This window comes from Puntigrus tetrazona, chromosome 19 (assembly GCF_018831695.1).
Source record: "Puntigrus tetrazona isolate hp1 chromosome 19, ASM1883169v1, whole genome shotgun sequence".
Classification (NCBI taxonomy): domain Eukaryota; kingdom Metazoa; phylum Chordata; class Actinopteri; order Cypriniformes; family Cyprinidae; genus Puntigrus; species Puntigrus tetrazona.
In genome coordinates this window covers 3,508,825-3,527,300 of record NC_056717.1, presented here as the reverse complement: position 1 = coordinate 3,527,300, position 18,476 = coordinate 3,508,825, and the positions used below count along the sequence as shown (strand labels likewise).

The 18,476-nt window shown below is 39.9% G+C and overlaps 2 protein-coding genes across 3 annotated transcripts; both read left to right on the top strand.

Moving 5' to 3' along the window:
* The first annotated feature begins 8,785 nt into the window (after nucleotides 1–8,785).
* zgc:175136 (uncharacterized protein LOC100136863 homolog) lies at nucleotides 8,786–11,844 on the top strand. 2 transcript variants are annotated; one of them, XM_043217055.1, is made up of 6 exons: nucleotides 8,794–8,887; nucleotides 8,972–9,024; nucleotides 9,096–10,496; nucleotides 10,734–10,841; nucleotides 10,929–11,085; nucleotides 11,647–11,844. In XM_043217055.1, exons 1-5 carry the CDS (start codon nucleotides 8,865–8,867, stop codon nucleotides 11,057–11,059), a joined length of 1,716 nt encoding a protein of 571 aa, XP_043072990.1. In that variant the 5' UTR covers nucleotides 8,794–8,864; the 3' UTR covers nucleotides 11,060–11,085; nucleotides 11,647–11,844. The 2 variants fall into 2 exon arrangements, with proteins under 2 accessions (XP_043072989.1, XP_043072990.1); XM_043217054.1 differs by having other exon boundaries at nucleotides 8,786–8,887; nucleotides 9,096–10,841.
* Nucleotides 11,845–12,621: 777 nt separating this feature from the next.
* On the top strand, nucleotides 12,622–18,467 carry kdf1b (keratinocyte differentiation factor 1b). Its single transcript, XM_043218368.1, is given in 5 exon segments — nucleotides 12,622–12,835; nucleotides 13,777–14,360; nucleotides 14,362–14,698; nucleotides 15,470–15,538; nucleotides 17,360–18,467. Coding segments are annotated over 4 exon segments (993 nt in total). The 5' UTR covers nucleotides 12,622–12,835; nucleotides 13,777–13,853; the 3' UTR covers nucleotides 17,440–18,467.
* The last annotated feature ends 9 nt before the right edge of the window (nucleotides 18,468–18,476 follow it).

Here is an 18,476-nt window from a genome sequence, read left to right as displayed (position 1 = left end):
CAGCAGCGGCCCATTGTCCAATTGTTGGCTGAGCTTTGGCGAACGATTGTATTTGCGAGCTTTAGTAAAAGGGGTTGTTATAGCTCGAGGTACAGCCGATGCTGTGTCGTCTCCATTTATCACTTTCAATTAGGGGTAACAATCGACTCACACACACACACCTGCTTACACAAACACGCACTCCCAGTCATGCACATACACAGTGATGGATACGCTACGTACAAAATGAGCTGTTCCTCATGTGGCCTTTCCATGTATAATCACATAATCTGAGCAAATAAAGTCGAAGACATTATTGCAGCGCAGTATATTGTGTAATATGCTGTGCTGAAAGACAGAGGGTTTAATAAAAGTCAATAAATCATGATTATTGCTCACTAGCATGAAGTGGGAGCCATGACAGGCTTTTAAAACTCGCTATGACACATGAGCCTCATGAAGAAATGTTTGGGTCGTATTTTATCCTTGCACCAAAGAAAAAAAAAGTATATATATATTTGGCATAATTGAAAATGTAGGCCTAATTTTTGTATCAATTACAATACTTTATACCGCAATCATTGATATTGCAATAAAAATAGTTGTGGAATGATTTTTTTTTTTCACTAATTTATAGCATTAAACATTACAGTAATGAGAATTGACAGGAAATTGTTCCTTTTTTTTCTTAAAAAAAAACATATAATAAAAATCAATGTAAAAAATAATCGCAACGCAACCAAATGCAAAACACCCTGCAAACACAAAGAAACACGCAAGTAGCACAGACCACAACAAAATTACCTTAACAAAATGAAAATTAATTTTTTTTAATCGTTTTTTTTCCCCCTCATCACCTGTCTCTAAATCTGTTCTTATGAAGAAACAAACTCATCTACATATTGGATGGCCTAAGGGTGACTACATTTTCAGGAAATTTCATTTTTTAGTACTATTGCTTACTAAAGCTTCCTTTTTTATAATTAAAATTACATTAAATTTAAATAAAATAGCCAAATTATGTTGCATGAACCCTGGTTTGCTTCTTGCTAATCATTTGCAGGTGGTTATCAAAGGTCATTCTTGTTCTTGAGCGTTTGACAAAAAGTCAAACAAAAGTGTTTACCACCAATATGTGAGTCACCAATATATATTATGTTTTCCCTGAAGAAGAAACATACATGGGTTACAATATACATTACATGCGTATTTGAACATTTATGAGCTTGCTCGCTTAATTTAAATATAAATATAATTTCTTTTTATCGTGATTTAATGTGTTAATGTAACCGAAAGACAATAAGTCGGTAAATCATGATTATTGCATGCAAGCATAAATAAGGAATCGTGACAGGTTTGCAAAACCCTCTCCGCCGCAAAGCCTGACTTCTTCATGGCCCCTCACACAAACAGAGAGGCAGAATGAAGGACTGGGATTCAAATTAAAAACAAATGCATGCGGAACCCAGTGACCCCGCGTCCAACAATAGGATAATGTCTCTGACATCCCGAACAACAAAAGAGCCATCAAAGAGCTTTGATCTCCTTCTGCATCCATACTATGTTCCCTTAATGCAGTACAGTCAGAAATTATATCATCCCTCTGGGTTTTCCCTGCCCTCTGCCCAGCTGTGGGTGCTGTTATGTGGGTTTGTTTCTTGTGTTGCCTCCCTGTCTGCTGGTGTGTCCGACCAGAAGATCTTGGAACAACTTCTCCTTGTTTAGTTGTAGTCATCGTCTCGGGGAGAAAAATGCCATTGGTGGGGTTGTGACAAATTGCTTTGGTATGAATAGAGCATATATGATGAATACTTTCATCTCCGTGTCAGGATGTGATGCAGCGTGACTTCTTCTACGGTATCACACCGTAATCTTTCAACAGAAGCATCTCCTGCATGTGAGTCAAAGCCCAGACTTTTAGCTGAACTATCCCTTCAAGTTCACACTAGAAGTGTTTAGGGCACAAATGGGACTCAGAAATGCTACTTTTTTAGGCACTATCCAAGTATTATACTTAAAATGAAATTAAAATTAGAAAGTGAAATGACAGTTCTTCCCATCTTCACTCCCAAAATCAATATTTAGGATTTTCTTCAGCATCGTGAACAGTGAGCGTGCTCTCCGGTGCTTTCTCTGCTGTTCTTTGCATCTGTTTTTACCGTGTCCCGTCTCTGGCCTCTGTTAACGTCATGTTCACAGACTTTGTGATTTTCCACAAATCAGGGCACACAAATCGACTTACGACAGAGTTCACGTGTGAGTCATGAAAGATTCACATGCCACCAATCCCATCTTACGAATGATTGCATGTTGATGAATGAGGCAGCTGAAAACAATCATTGTTTGAATATCACCCCGGTTAGAAGCCTTGCTCGTACAGTTTACCACATGGATAGACATTACAGAACTTTGGAAATGAGCTAAAAAAATACCCGTAACAAACAGTTAGGCTACATAAATTTATGTGTACTATATGTTAAATGCTGCTCAGACTCGGGCTCCTAATGAATCGCTCCTGCTCAGACTCGGGCTCCTAATGAATCGCTACTTCTCAGACTCGGGCTCCTAATGAATCGCTACTTCTCAGACTCGGGCTCCTAATGAATCGCTCCTGCTCAGACTCAGGCTCCTAATGAATCACTACTACTCAGACTCGGGCTCCTAATGAATCGCTACTTCTCAGACTCAGGCTCCTAATGAATCGCTACTTCTCAGATTTGGGCTCCTAATGAATCGCTCCTGCTCAGACTCGGGCTCCTAATGAATCACTACTACTCAGACTCGGGCTCCTAATGAATCACTACTGCTCAGACTCGGGCTCCTAATGAATCGCTACTTCTCAGACTCGGGCTCCTAATGAATCACTACTGCTCAGACTCGCTACTGCTCAGACTCAAGCTCCTAATGAATCGCTACTTCTCAGACTCGGGCTCCTAATGAATCGCTCCTGCTCAGACTCGGGCTCCTAATGAATCGCTCCTGCTCAGACTCTGGCTCCTAATGAATCGCTACTGCTCAGACTCAAGCTCCTAATGAATCGCTACTGCTCAGACCCGGGCTCCAAATGAATTGGATTCATGGTGCGTTCCCAACCATTTACATTCTTTAAAAATGTATTGACACAATGTAACAAACAATTGCAGCAAAAAAAAAATGTTTAAAAAAACGTCTACAACGGTCAACAGAAAGTATGCATACTTCCCACCTTTTTACTCACACCTGTCCAACAGGAAACACAACCAAGTATGTCACAGAATATGTCACATCTACTAAATCACAACGACATTTTTGTCATTTCTAATGTCATTTGCAAACTATGTTTTTGTTTTTTTGCATCTGTGAAAAAAATAACCTTTTCCCTATCCAATAGTGTGCATGTGTCATCTACTAGCAGGGTCCAAGGCTAGTCCACAAAACTGAATCAAAAGAATGACTCATACACAGAGAATCAATATAACTAAGCTAGTTTAATTGGGTCTCACTTGACCACTTAAGAGAATGCAGGAACAATCCTCCAAGACCACGTTATTGAACATTTTCTGTAACAACATTAGTCCTGCTGTACAGGGAGTGCTAGTCAAATGGAATACAATTATTATTAAGTTTTTATATTTTGGTGTAGTTTGTTTTTTTGACGGAAGGGCATGACTAGATGTGGGCGTGTCTTTCTCTAGAGGTAATCTGACCTTTTGTTCCCGCTGTGCATTAAGCCCATTATGACTCAAGTTATTGTTATTACGTACATTATTCAAGATGACCAGATGCCTGAGCAGGAGGGGGTTGTAAGTGCCAAGCCAGGGAAAGCTGTGTGCGATTGGCTGGGATGTGGAGAAGGTTCTAGAGGTCAGAGGGCAGATACTTCCAAAGGGAAGACGCCATCTGGACCACTGCTGACTCATGACAGACTATCATTTTGATCTTATCGTGTTCCTTCCTGTCAATGAGAAACATGTCAGATTGGCTAAGATCAATATTTAGTCACATACCACTTCACCATCACACACCTATAATATAAATAGCCAATAGACGAAATTGCTGTTGCCTTCTGCCTACTAATAATAGTATTGATAAGCTTTCAATAATCATTCTATTACTGGGTAGTACTAGACACAGCTCACTAAACATCAATACTGGTCATAATTTTGAACAAACTCCTAACCATTATTCAGGGGCATAGCCATCATTTCATATGGGAAGTATTTTATACTTTTAATTGGCTAAGAAATTAAACACACACACACACACATACATTATGCATTTTTCTTTTTTCTTTAACAAGTACTTATACAGAGTAAATGTACAGATTGGTGTAGTCAATCGATTAAATTAACTAATTAATCACGTACAAAATACAGTACTTAAAATATTTGTATAATGGCATCTTTTTTTGTGACTGAATGCCAGCAACTTAAAACAATTATCACATAAAACCATTATAATACTAATACTGATTTCTCTATAAAAATATATTTAACCACTGACTACAGCCATTCAACATTACAATAGAATTGAGAGCTCTCAATTTTAACATTTAGACTTAAAAAAACCCATCTAATTTAGGGTAAACTTAGAATAAAAAGGGTAAAGATAGAATACAAAAGTAACAGAGAAGCCGTGTCATATATTTTAAATAATTTTAAACAATAGACTTAGAATAGAGAGTAGCTGCTAGAGTTAGAGGGTCAAGTAAAGAGGGAAGAGATGTGTTTTTAGCCTACTCTTGAAGATGGCTAAGGACTCTTGGCTGGTTTTTGGCAGGTCATTCCACCATAAGGGAACAGTTAATGAAAAGTTTGTGAAAGTGATTTTGTGCCTCAATGGGATGAACAATAAGGGGATGTTTACTTGCAGAACGCAAGCTTCTAAAGGGGCACAAAGTCTGAAGTAATGAATTTAGGGTGCAGAGCCAGTGGCTATTGGTAGCCAGTGCAAATTAAAAAATTAATTCTGGATTACTTGTAAAGGTTTAATAGAACTGCAATAGTCCAGCCTGGACAGATCAAGAGCTTGAACAAGGAGTTGTGAAGCATGTTCTGAAAGAAAGGGCCTGATCTTCTTGATGTTGCTTAAAGCAAATCTGCAGGACCAGGCAGTGTCGTCTAAGAAAATCAGCTAATCATCAGTCATAACTCGAAGGCTGATGGAGGAGTGATGGTTGATGTGCCTAACTGGATGGTGAAATTATGATGGAGTGATGGCTTTTCTGTAACCACAAGCGGTTCTGCCTTGAGTTGAAGGTGATGGTCCTTCATCTAGCAAGAAATGTCTGTTAGACAAGCTGAGATGCGAGCAGCTATCATCAGGATGGAATGAGAGGTTAGGTTCAGTGTGAAAAGCCATATTTCTAAATGAAAAAACCTAATGATGTCATGTAGACAGAGAAGAGAAGTGGTCCAAGAGCCGAGCCCTGAGGCACAAAAGTAGTTAGATGTTGCGACTCCGAAACCACACCTCTCCAAGATACCTTGAAAGACATATCTGAGAGGTGAGACTAAAAACACTGGAGTACGGTTCCTGAGATGTCTTTGCCAGTAGGGTTGACAGGAGGATTTGGTGGTTAACTGTGTCAAAAGCAGCAGACAGATCCAGTCAGATAAGTATTGAAGATTTAGAATTCTCTCTTGCCAGTCAACAACTGAGAGCAAGGCAGTCTTGGTGGTATGTCCACTTCAAATTCAGCTTGTTTTTGACTGCAGACCTGATCACTGAAGCAGTTATTGGGTGCTTCTCACTTGGAAAGATCCATCAGCTGGTTTTTAAGGATGCATCAAGTGCATCAGTTCAACACATTTCAATTCACGAAATGGATCTGGCAGAAAATGAGTCAGTGCTTGGCTCTTCCAACATGCCTGTGGGGAAATCATTATGACATAGACAGGTACACTTACTAGACATCTCATTCTAGTGCTTAATGCTAAAGGGGAGCTAGAGTAGAAGCCTCTGAAGGACTGGACTAGGAAGGACTCGAGAGCCTCTGCAATCTAATCAGTCCAGTTCATAAACAAATCATACGGTACCATTTGTGAAACGATTAATCTTAAAAAAAAAAAAAAAAAGAATCACAAATTCAAATGTTGGTTTATCAAAAAGTAAAATAAAACAAGAAAAATATGTGACTACTGTCTACTACTGACAAATATATTCATATTTATATGCCTATTGATTATATTTCTTTATTGGAATACAAAAAGGGTATTTTGCATGCATTGACAGTACAGCATACAATCTATTACAGTAGATTTTTAATGTAAGAATCTAACGAGAATCACTAAAGTTATTCATTTTAATTTAACACAGTGAACATGGGTGTATTTTTGGTAAATAGAATGAGGGGAAAACTGATTTATTTTTAGGGTGACATGACCTGAGCGTGCTTTAGAAACATTCCCTCATATAGCCAGATCCGTTTGGTGGTGCAGGGTGTAAGATTGATGGGGAAGTACAATATCTAGTCCAAGTCTTATAATAAGAATCCTTGAATGTCCGATGATGAATAGATTCACACTACACCTCACAATGGGACATTCTCTCCTGTATGCCACTGCTTGCTGAGGAGAATCTGCTGACGAGGGACTTTGCCAAGTGTGGCTGGCCATTACTGAAGCTTATTCTTGAAAATTGTCTTAGAAATACAGACTAAAACAAAGGGTTTTGCAGGACTGATGAAGTGTGTTTTCCTGGATACAAATTTTCTGATTAATGAGAGTCGTTGAGGGCTGGAAAAAAAGCATGTTTTTATTTCTTTTCATTGTTTCCATACTGAGTCACTGGGCTTATTTCTGATGATGTTAGCAAGAAAAAAAACATGCTTTTTACTCAACTTTATATGTCCCTTTCCTGTTCCCCAACAGGGCTTAATAAGAACTGCTCATTCTTTTTCTATAGAAAGCTGAAGAGTGCCACATATTAACAGCCACCGCCATACATTTGAATGTCAACCATGACTTTTAATCAGAGCTCCATGTAAAGGTCACACGGTCGCATCACTTTCCATAATGGCATGTGAAGAGCTCATGAAGGATCCCGTTAAGGAAATTACTGCATTCCAACTTCCCGACCTGGAGGAATAAATGAGGGACAATGTACAGGATGAAATGACATGCCAAGGAAAAGTAGGCCGGTGTGACAGATCTCCTCAGCTCTTAAAGTACCTGGTATCAGGAGACAGACGGATGCTTCTCCTTCCTGCTGACGGCAGGAGAATGACACTAATGATCCCTATCTATCAAATGTGCACGGGTGGGAATGGGAAATTGTCAGTGAATGCGTGCGAGTATGAGGGAAGGCTATGTATTACACGGCATTAATGGCTTTCATACCTCCTTAAGGTACGAAACCCCGTACTGTGAACGCATGCCTGTACTTGAGCTTGATGCATTATGAAGCCTCTTCCTCGAAAGCATCCGCTTCACAATATATACTGCATGTGGAGACCATTACTGTACGTTATGCATAATATTTTGCAATTCTCTGAACATTAACACAAAATGCCTGTAGTCCCCTATATAAATATGGTAAATGATATCGGATGTATGCTTTCTTTACCATGTTCGGTCTATGGAAAAGGTGAGTACTGTATTTCACTGATGTGAGTTTATAGTGAAGAGAATCTAATTATGGCCAGATGAGGTTGTGCAGTGGGTTAGAAAACATATATTCACCACAGTCTACACTCAAAACAATTATTCTGTGTTAGGTGTTACATTTAAACAGTTGCATTGTGTTAAGCTGACTTGATACAGCTGTGTTTTGGTTAAATCTATTATTTACATTTTTAAATAGAATTTAAGTAGGTCAAAACTAATATTTGATGTTTGTTCGGTTTACTTCAGTAAATTACATTAATCCAGCACAGTTCTTTATAACAACTTTACTTAAATAATTTGAGTTGAGAGTACATAAATTATTTTACTTTTGCAACTAGGAAGTGAATTTGCCCAGGACTGGATAAGGAGAGTAAATGTTAAAATAAATGTTATTCTAGGCATTTTTATTAAGATCAAATTGGGAGACTTGTTAATACACTTTTATGTTTGTATTTAAAACATTTTTTCCGGGGGTTACCATTGTGGTACAGCATGTGCTTGGGCTGAGGACTTGCTTTAACATGACATGTTGTTTAATATTAAAAAAAATACTATGGATGTAACAAACTGTTATGGCTATTTTCTGGATTGTAGTCTTTAGATTTTGTACAAATTATTATTTTTGAATAAAGGTTGTGAAGAAAATGTATTTACTGAATAAACTCATCAATGAAGCAGGAAAAGGAGGATTAAACAGGATTATTTGCAGGATAGTCAGGATTATTTGTTTTGATTGAAGGTGACAATATAAATTTCACTTAGAAGTCAGCCTAGAAAACCTAGAAGTAGCAGATTATCAATATTTTCCTTTTTCTTTTTTTTTTTATACAGTACTAATAAAATCATAGAAAATTCACTTCTGGGAACCTTGTCCAAAGAGAGGATGGAGCACAAGTGAAATGTTCTCCTAGTCTAACCCTTAAAAAATGTTTTATTAATATAACCTAATATAATTATGTTAATTTTTAAATTAATTACATAATAGGCAATATATTAGTTGGTATGTAACACATTTTAGGTTACCTGACAAAACATTTCATATTTAATTTTTACAATTTTCACACATTTGTTTTATTTTCTGTCACAATTAATTTTATCAATGCTATTTTTTTTCTTGAATCTTTTTATAAAAGATAATTGTTAACAGCTGCAGGGAGCAGGTATCTTGATTGCTGATTGGCTAAAAGTGATGTGTGAAGTCTATAAGATATTTCCGCTGTGGTTTAGCAAGAAGTTATGAAGTGAGGGAACTATCAGACGTTGCTGGTTACTCTGTCTCTACAGGTGTCTTATTTGACTATGGATTTTACATGCTTTTTAAGGTGAGCACAAAACTTGTTTTCTTTAAACTGAACTTACACTTATACATTGCTTTATGAAGTGTTTGACTTGTTGCTTGTTTTCAGCGTAATTTTTGCCTTGTTTCCTGCTTATGTAACCTGTTTGGAGAATTATGAAGGTAAATCTAACACCTGGCTGATTTTTCTTAAACATTGCAGCGTTTATTTCCTCTTTATTTGTTTTTAACAGGGAGCATGCCAAATGCTAATTTGCAAAGAGTTTCAGCACGCATTTTCCCAGTGCCTGGCTCAGAGGTAAAACAAATTGGAAACTGGAATGATCCTGTTTACGCTTCAGCTCCCCAGCGCCACTTTCAAGACACCAAAGAAAGTTATGTTACTCCTAAAGACAGATTGTTTGCAGGATCAGCCTTGAAATCAGATTCAAATGATTGTCATACATCTGGTAAAAGTGATAATCAAGATCATCACTTGATTAACTATAAGCCTTCTTTGTCTTTTCCAAAATATGACTTGTCTGGGTTTGGTCAACCCTCGGTTCTGTATGAATCCCGTAAAGATGCCTTCAAAGCCGCTTCTACCTCATCTCAAAGTGGGTCCACTTTAAGAACCCTAAATGTACCCTCTAGAGGTGAATCTAGTTATGAGTTTGCTAAAACTGCTGGATCTAATGAGATCTCTGTTGTAAAGAATCCTAAAAACATGCAAAGCTATATGAAGTTAAAATCTGAAGTTACCAGAGGCCCACTTGCAACAGGCCCGAATCGTGGACCAACTTCAATCTCTGGACAGATTTCCAATCAGTATACTTCATCAAAGGGAAGCCAGAGTACTAGCAAACTTCAGCCAGCCAGTAGCAGTTATGGCCCAATAATGAAGGGAAACCCTGTGTATTCAAGGATGAATCCAATAAAGCCCTCTTATGGTGGATTTAAATACACTGGGGCCAAGCCTTTGGTTGTTAGCTCAGGACCAATCTTTGTAGTTCAAGGTGAAGGAAATGCTAAAGGTCTTGGAGGCTATAGTGGGCATCCAGAGTCTGTAAAACCACTTGGAGGTCCCAGTCACATTAACCCCTATCAGGCCAGTAATATTTATAGATCGACTGAAAGCAGTCAGGGCAAATTAAAGGGTAAACCTCTTCACTACTCCACGAGTGGAACTCAATATAGTCCCAGCTCTGAGCCAAGAAAACCCTCCAAAAACGACTGTAGGAACAATGATGCTAGATCTTCAATTGCCAGCTCTGGCAGGATTCTTCTCAAGGCCCCAGAAAGCGCTCAAATAAACAAGATGCCACCTCACTATGAAGCTACCCACAACAAATTCCAGCAGACTTATGACCTACGAGAACCTAATAAAATCTCCAAGCCTGTCTACCCCTCTCAAAGTTGGGCTCAACGTGATGTACCCAAGTCCTCATTAGGCAGCTCTGGTGCAATCATGATACAGGTTCCTGCAAATGTTCAAAATAGAGCAGAGTCCAACAAACCCAAAGTTTATCCCATTCCAGAGCGTAAAGTACCCTTTGCATCTGGTCCGACTCCTCAATACCAGTCTGGGTATCAGGCCTCTTCTGTGAAGGAAACCCAATACAAACCGAGCTCAGTGCCCTCAAGGCCTTCTACAGGTAAATTAGGATTCGGTGCAACTAACCCCACTATTGCTGGTTCGAATGAGATCAATACGGTCCGTGTTATACTTAATAAACTGCCTACAAGCAGCTTTGGTAGTTTGCAGAACCAATGGGCTTCTGGTGACATTAACAGGGGTGCTTTCCAAAGTTCCTCACCTCCACGTTACACAGGCCAGAGGCCGGGTCAAAATGTACTACAGCCTGTTCGTTCTTCACCCTGTTGTTCAAAAGGAGTCCAAAGCCAAGATGGCAGCAGGCGTATTGCTGCCGTTCCAAGCGAGTTTGGCCGAGGTACCATCCGAAGGACTTCTCCTACACTTTCCAGCAGCTACAGACAAGGTAATTGCTTTCATAATCACTTTGCGTGTTTTGAAATGTGATTTTTAGTTGGGGAAAATAACTAAAATAACCCCCTCTCTGCCATAGTTGAGCAAAACCAGCCTCAAGTCAACAGCTTGGATTCCTTGGCCTCGAAGTGTGAAGTGACCCAGAATAGCCCTGCAGGTTTTGGTCAACAGGGCCCAGTCAGATTCCAGGAAGCGAACCTTTCCATCTAGAAGCAGCTCTCGGCGTCTGCTATGAAGTGAGTACAATTGCTTCACTTACAGTCTACACACAGAACGTCTATATTTGGTTTTTAGCAGGAAATGATCTGCCCTCTGCAAGCAGTACTGTAAAGTCCAAAAGTGGGATGGTTATTTCAGCATTTACAGCATCCCAGAAATCTGTTTGCTTCAAGTAGAGGGTTTTATAGCCGTGTTCAGAATGGTGTTCCAGTTTACTTCATACTGTGCAGTATGGTAACTATTTAAAGAGGAAAATGTATAATGCAATGACCATTTCAAGTGTTTCAGGCTGCACTGTCACGAGACTTCATGCAGGAGCCGTCACAACTTCAATGTAGTCCGTAGCATTTGAAACAACTTCTCCAATACCAGTTTCAGTACCACAGAAATATTGACAATAGTATTGGAGAATAAACCGCTCTGTGTGTGAGAAAACGATGTAGTTTTTCTTCCTTTTCAATGTTTAAATTCACACAAATGCAAACCAACGGTGTTAAAACCGATGCCTCAAAGGCTGGAATGTGCATACGATTGTGTACCTCTAGCACTTAACAATTCATTTTGTCACATTATTGCAGCCTTGATTAGGAGTGCGTCTAGGAGGCTGTCAGTCAACAGGCTCCAGTCTCTGCAAGGACTACAGGATGCTCCGACCCAGTGCGCTGCTGTTTAGTGATCACTGAAACCGTGGACGCAGGGGACCTAAATGACTCTCCTCTTGATGCACCACCCTTTCAAAGACCATATTAATAAAAATGTTTAAACCTGCGACAAGACTGCTTTCCAAATTGTCACTTTTATATGTAAATGTGGTGTGACATGAACATGTTTGTAACAGTAACTTTCTCGCACTCACTAATTTGGGTAGAGAGGGGGTGTTTAAAGCTTATGACTTGTCCCCCAATGAGCAATTACTGTAGTTCTTCTTTTATGAAGACAAACGTTGATTTAAAAATTACCTCATGTTAGCATTAGCTAGCCAGTTAGGATTAGTGCTTTGATGCAACCTGTTAAAAGCGCTATATAAATAAAAATGATTGAGGTACAATATTTAAGTAGGACATCTTAATTTATAAACATTTTATTTTTAACTGACTGAAAAAAAAATCAAATTAAGTCTGGACTTTTTTCGTACTTTTTTTTATTTATTTTATTTTCTTTCTCCGTAGTCATTGTCACTGAGCTTATGAGTTGTTTACACCGTCCTTGAAGGGGCCCCACTCTGCCTTACCTGGAATCTTCTAATACCGTAGAAATAGACGTGAAGTGGTTCTGTCGTTACCTGAAATCCGCCATGGTATGTGAGGAACAATGGCGCCATCTGTCGGTAGGACATCTCGCCAAAAAGTTCGGTTCATGCAGCAGCAAATCAAAATGAAAATAAACATTTTTCATTCATTAATTTTGAATGTACGTGTAGCCTCGGTTGCAAACGTCAACCAGTGTGCCTGACCTGACCTGAGCGTGCGTGAAAACTGGTCAGACGTTTAGTTGAGCATTACGTCACCAGTGTCCATGTCCTGATGTAACGTTACCTGTCGAGTCAGGTAGGTGTACCTGAGTGCCTTCATACAAGCAGCAGGAACGACGGGCACGCAGGTCAAATCGTTGCCCTTCGCTGTTTGCTCTTTGTCGCGTAATTTAAAGCAGCTGATTGAGCACCGGGATATTTTCGGACTAATATTTAAATCCAGGTCGATCGACCTTTTTGTGCTCTTTCCGGACTTCCGGAAGAAACTCGTCAGACTGCGACATTTCCCCCATATGGTGTGAGTAAAGTCCAACAATAACAAACTTAGTTCTTTCTTTAATAACCTCAATTCTGTTTTAGTTTAAACGTGTTCCGCAGGGGTAAACTAGTTCACTAGTAAGTCTGCTTCTAAAAAGCCGCGCGTCTGTGATTTGACTGGATTTTTTTTTTGCGGCAAAACTGCGGTGTGTTTGTTTGGGGGCAATGTGAACTTTGAGGCTTTTCCGAGTTTGTAAATAGTCTAAACAGAGGCGGCATTTCTATTGTCTGGTCTGAAACGCGGTTAACATTAAAGTGAGTCTCTTCGCACCTGCTCGTCTTTAAAATAGTTCCAGAGGCGACGAAAAACATTTCGAGATGCAAAATTTCCTTTTTTTTTTTTTTCCTCCGATTTCGTAAAAACAAATAAACGTTAAAAAAGTCACGTGTATCTGAGGCACAATCTGTAACATAATATATCGTTAATAGATTGTATAACCGAGTTTATAAAAAAATAGTAATGTAAATATTTAAGGTAATAATTTGACACATATTTATACTGTTAATAATGATGTTTGGAATTTCCCTAAATTCTATTGTCTTCTAAACGTCATCACCAAATACAGGTCTGCCTAAAATAGTTGCCTAACTTGGTAAGTAATATGGCATACTTTAAATATGATGTATATAGCGCAGTGATTATGTTTTTTGCATTGGGATGACTGGGAGTTAACTTAATTTAACCCTATTTCACATGCAAACCCTTACTGAGGGGAAAGTTTTACTTTCGCTATCATGTTAACAATGACAACAGGCAATAAAGCAAACACAAAACAGCTCTGGAACTGGTTGGTTTGCATCTCCTAGGGACATTTGGGACAACTCGTTGCAGTTTTGTTGCAGAGGCTTCTAGAAAGTGTAAGGTAAAACCTTTGTCTCCTCCCAGTTTTCTCTCATTATGTCTCTTTCTCTTTAACAGACCCTGAGGCCTCAGTCCAGTGTCGGGTATCAGTACAAACAGCCACCAGAGGACGGTCTGGGCCGAGTGTTGTCCCTATGGAGAGCACCCCGTCCTGGACCAGTGGTCCCATTGATGAGGGGCCATACCAAGAGCGCTGCGTCGACCCTGTGGAGATCCAGCACTTCAGAGTGAGCCACAAAGTCAGCAAGGACGCCAACGGCAATACGACGGGGCCAGAGACTGTAAGCTTCCTCCCCGTCAAAGAGGAGCCCGTCTCGGGGGCGTGTGTGTGCGGACCTTGCGCGTCTGTGAGCAGCTGCAGGAAGCTCTTTTGCAGCGTTTTGACATGTGGACTGTACCGCGTATGCCGGCGCCTGCCTTGCCTGGTTTCGAGCGAAAGCTCGGCTCCCAAAGCGCCGGTGGAGAACCAGCCGAGACCTCCGCAGGCCGAGAACGGCTTCTACTCCGACATCCGCATCGGTGGCGTCAAAGTGGACACGTCGGTCATCGAGGAAGATGAAGATCGCTTGTCCTTCTCCACTTCCAAAATCGAGATGGACTTCAGTAGCTTACCGGAGGATGACTTGATCGGCGGCGGCGGCGGGGAAGGAAAACGTGGACCAACTCATCACCCGGAAGCTCATGGAGGTCTTCTCCGAGTTTGAGATCAACGAGCTGGCCAAGTGCACCACGGACTCCATGTTCCTGCGGCGCTCCCGGGAGATCAGTCAGCTGATCTCGGACATCGTGGAGGAGCACAACATGGAGGAGCAGGAGGCCGAGTGCAGGCTGGTGCGAGAGATCATTCGCATCAGCACGCGCAAGAGCAAGAAGAAGCCCCAAGTCAGGCCTCCGGAGCTGCAGCGGGACAGCGGCAACGACACCTGGAACAGCAAGAGGAACAGCCAGAAGAGCAGCGTCAACTCCATGAGCGACGGAAGTGAGTGCTTTTCCTCACTGTCTACCAGGGCTACAATAGGTTTACATGCATGCAAGCTAAGAAATGCTTTTGTTTTTTTTAAGATGCGTGTTTAATATCACCTCGTTTTCCATTCGTTCGAGTCTCTAAACCCCTCCCTCCTCTCTGATTGGTCTACCACGTACAGCAGCCATCAGTAAAATTGTTTGTGGAAAAAAAGCAATGACTGGTAGTGACTTTTTTTTCAAAAATGCTGGTGGGGAAAGTTTATCTTTTTGGGATACATCTCCTACTTGTGCACTGCAATGCAATATTATGTGTTTTAATGTCAGTATCATCAATGAGCATTGTACCATCTTTGATTAATAGTGCTATATATTTAGCGTACCTAAACTATCTTTGCAATAGTTCCACTTCAATCATGCATACTTCAGTATGTGTATATATCTAATAGGACTTCAGCACTACTTCCTCACAGTTAAAGTGCATTAAGCACAAAATTAGCTGGTCCAGTTTAACAGACAAGTATACTACTTTTTTTTTTTCCACTATTAATCCTGACATTGCTGAAATTAGTGGCACACAAAACCCTTTCATACCTCTTAATGGTTTCAGATGCTGTTATGCTCTGAATGTTTTCATGTCTTGTTGGAGCTATATTTAGAAAGCAAGGCGGGATCGTAAACACTGTTGTGTATGCTAGTATCCTGCTCTTGAAAACGACTGCATGCTATATGTAGTGTATAATGACATCTGGAGTAAGTAAATAAACCATTTTTGTTTTGTCTTCAGAGTTGCAGATTTCATTGGAGAGGTCAGATGACATTGAAGCCAGGAAGTTACGCAACAACAGTAACCAGTGTAAGTGGAGTATTTGATTTTATGAACTATTTACATTAGATTTTCCTTCAAATGTGAATAATTATGGCAATACAAAGACTAGGAGAAGTGTCTATGATGCTTTCCCGACATATTTTTTTAATTCTTTTGTTTGATTTTTGGGCTGAAATATGACCTGGGCTTTTGTGAGGTTCACCCACAGTTTGTTTTGCATAAAACTAAGCAGAGTCCTCATGCTAATGCAGCTATCAGCCGAGCGCTCCCTGCCTGTATTAAAGGCTGTTGAGTGGCTGCATCAGCTCTGGAAGAATGCGAGGGGTGTGTGGCGTCTTTCTCTCGTGAGTTTGAGGGGTTTGTGATGTAACCACGACCACGCTGCCACAAACAATGCTCTCTTGTCTGGCAGCCATCTGATCGCTAACACTGCTCTGAATTTGAATGTCTCTCTTTTCCTCATCAGCGGTGGTTTACCCCTCCCGCTCTGTTTGCTTGATGTTGTTTTCATGCGCTACAGTGTTGGCAGGCAACAGCTGGATTTCTGCTTTTTTTTTTGCCATTTATATAAACGTTTGCGGCAACATGAAGTTAAGAGTCTAATAACTTTCAGCATGCCTCTGAGAGCACAAATTGGTTGCTTGTTTTCTATAGGGTTAAGCTTTTTCGTTCTAAAATGTGAAAAAAAACGTGTTTCACTAACACTCTTTCTCTCTCAGACAACAGTCATAATCGCATCATCATAGTCACCTCCAAAAAAAAAAAAAGCTTTTTTTTTTTTCCCTGCTGTTTTTAAGACCATGTAAATATCCTCGTCACGTGTGAAATGAGATTCAAATGCGGTGAGATGAAAGCTGTGTTTTCTGTCGGGGTCAACCCTTGTGTACGGGGTCGGGGTCAACAAGTGCACTTTTAAAAACTCAATTGCACTTCACAAGATTAAACTTGAGCGAGGCAATACAATGTTTTCGATGCAAAAGCCTCTAAAAGCCATCTTGCTCAAAAACGAGACCCAGAATGTAACAATGTAACATCCTGAATGCTCTTCAAACATAGTATATGTTCGTCAAATACTTTCACTTCAAATTCAAATGCTATTTCTCAGCCTCAAGCCGCTGAAAAGTACCAGTGCTTATAGAAACCTATACAAAGAAGCCAGAAGGAAACGCTAACCTATCGTCATAAGTCATTTCATAATTATATTGTCTTTGAAATAGGATTAGAACGTGCTGGCAAATGCACTGACAAGCCTTTATGGAAAACTAAAACATACTTTAATGTCATTTAAATAGGAGTTGCACTTCAGTACATGTACATTATATTCACTTTTAATGTAATATTGGATAACACAATCAGGTACTTTTGGTGTTTAATTTGACATTATTACAAAGTGCAGGTGAAATATAGTGAGGAAAGTGCACACATTTTTGTGTTTTGACAATATAAATGTTAGATTTTAAGTACACTAAAATGCATGTCAAGTACAGTTACGTGCACTTCATTTCATCACAAGGGAAGTGTAACTAATAACTGCCTCTGACAGCCTCTTTGTAGAACCGCATTGCATTGTGAAAGAATAATGGTTCATAAAACAAACACACAAACAAATTCATACCCGCAGCAGGAGCAGCACATGGTTTGGTGGACACAATCTGTGCACGATCTCTCTACGTTACCTTACCGTAACTTAACGCTTGTTTTGTAAAAATCGTTGTTTAGTAATCTAGAATTCTGTGACTTCATAAATGTTAAGATTTCAGAATGAGCTCGCTTTGGTGGTTCTCCTATGAGATGAATTTGCACATTCATTTGAATCTTCTTCTTTTTTTTCCTTCTTCTTCCCTGCAGCATCCTCTCGGAGTTTCCAGGAAACCGGTGTTCGGATCACGTCGGACACTCCTTTGCTGCCCAGCAGCGTACGAGCGTGAGAGTGTCCGTCGGACATGAATCGTTTTCATTTACAGACGTCCGTAAACGACCAATACTTTGTCTCTGTGAAGAAGGTGTCCTCTGGCTTGGAGTCAGAGGGTTGTTTTTGAAGTATGCCCCTAAAAAGTGTGATTTCGTGGGTAGATGGTAGGCATATTTCTGCTTCTATTTCATATTTTCTTGAGATGGACGTGTGAAGTATCTCAACACTGCTGTCTAGACGACATCAACGAACGACTCGCTCAGAATGAAGAATAAGAAACAGTCTGACCTCTTTATTGCAAACAGATGCACACTGTAGGAGCTTTCTTAATGATCTAAAGTGCCCCTATTACGGACCTTTCCCAGTGAGCTTCATGCAGTGTGTAACGCAGCTCTAAGTGAATGAAAACATCCTGTAAAGTTTTAAATATGCATATAAAGTTACTGTCTTTTTAAAAGAAAGAGTTGGCTCTAAATCATTAAAGTCACTTTTAAAACAAACCCCAATGAAAAATTAGTTTATCGCCGGCCACTTGTTGGTCTGAATGAAAGTGCAAATTCATGCATCACCATTAGGTGCCACTTTTTTTTGGAGCAGAAAAATAATTTTTTCCCAAGTAACGCTGTACACAAAACCGCACGGAGCTCACAAACACTGCCTAAACCTTTCATAACCCATAATAGGGGCAGCTCAACATTGAATATGACTTTTGAGTAGTGAACTGGTCCTTTACTGCTAAGATGAAGGATGTATTGGTCAAATGTTGGCACTTGAGTGAAGTTTGTCAGACCAAACAAAAATGCTGTGAGCCGGAACGAATGTTGAAGGGTTTTAAATGGGCCTGGCTGCTTATTTAAATTTCCATAAGAACAACATATGCAACTCGCCGTATGCAAAATCTAGGATGGCATCTAATCAATGCTTTATTTTCATGTGTATTTTCGTGGTGCGAGAGGAATTTGTTAGGAAAAAAAAAATGTTCCCTTTGTGTAAGACTGCTGTGTTTGCTTAAATGATAATAAAAAATCTCTGTTGCTTGTTAAACGTGGCTTA

What these genes read in the sequence shown, in the direction of transcription:
- zgc:175136 (XM_043217054.1), top strand. Translation starts at nt 8,865, where the DNA reads ATGGATTTTACATGCTTTTTAAG. An exon ending in CTGTTTGGAGAATTATGAAG is followed by an intron (nt 9,025 to 9,095) that starts GTAAATCTAACA and finishes TGTTTTTAACAG; the next exon opens with GGAGCATGCCAAATGCTAAT. An exon ending in TTCCAGCAGCTACAGACAAG is followed by an intron (nt 10,842 to 10,928) that starts GTAATTGCTTTC and finishes TCTCTGCCATAG; the next exon opens with TTGAGCAAAACCAGCCTCAA.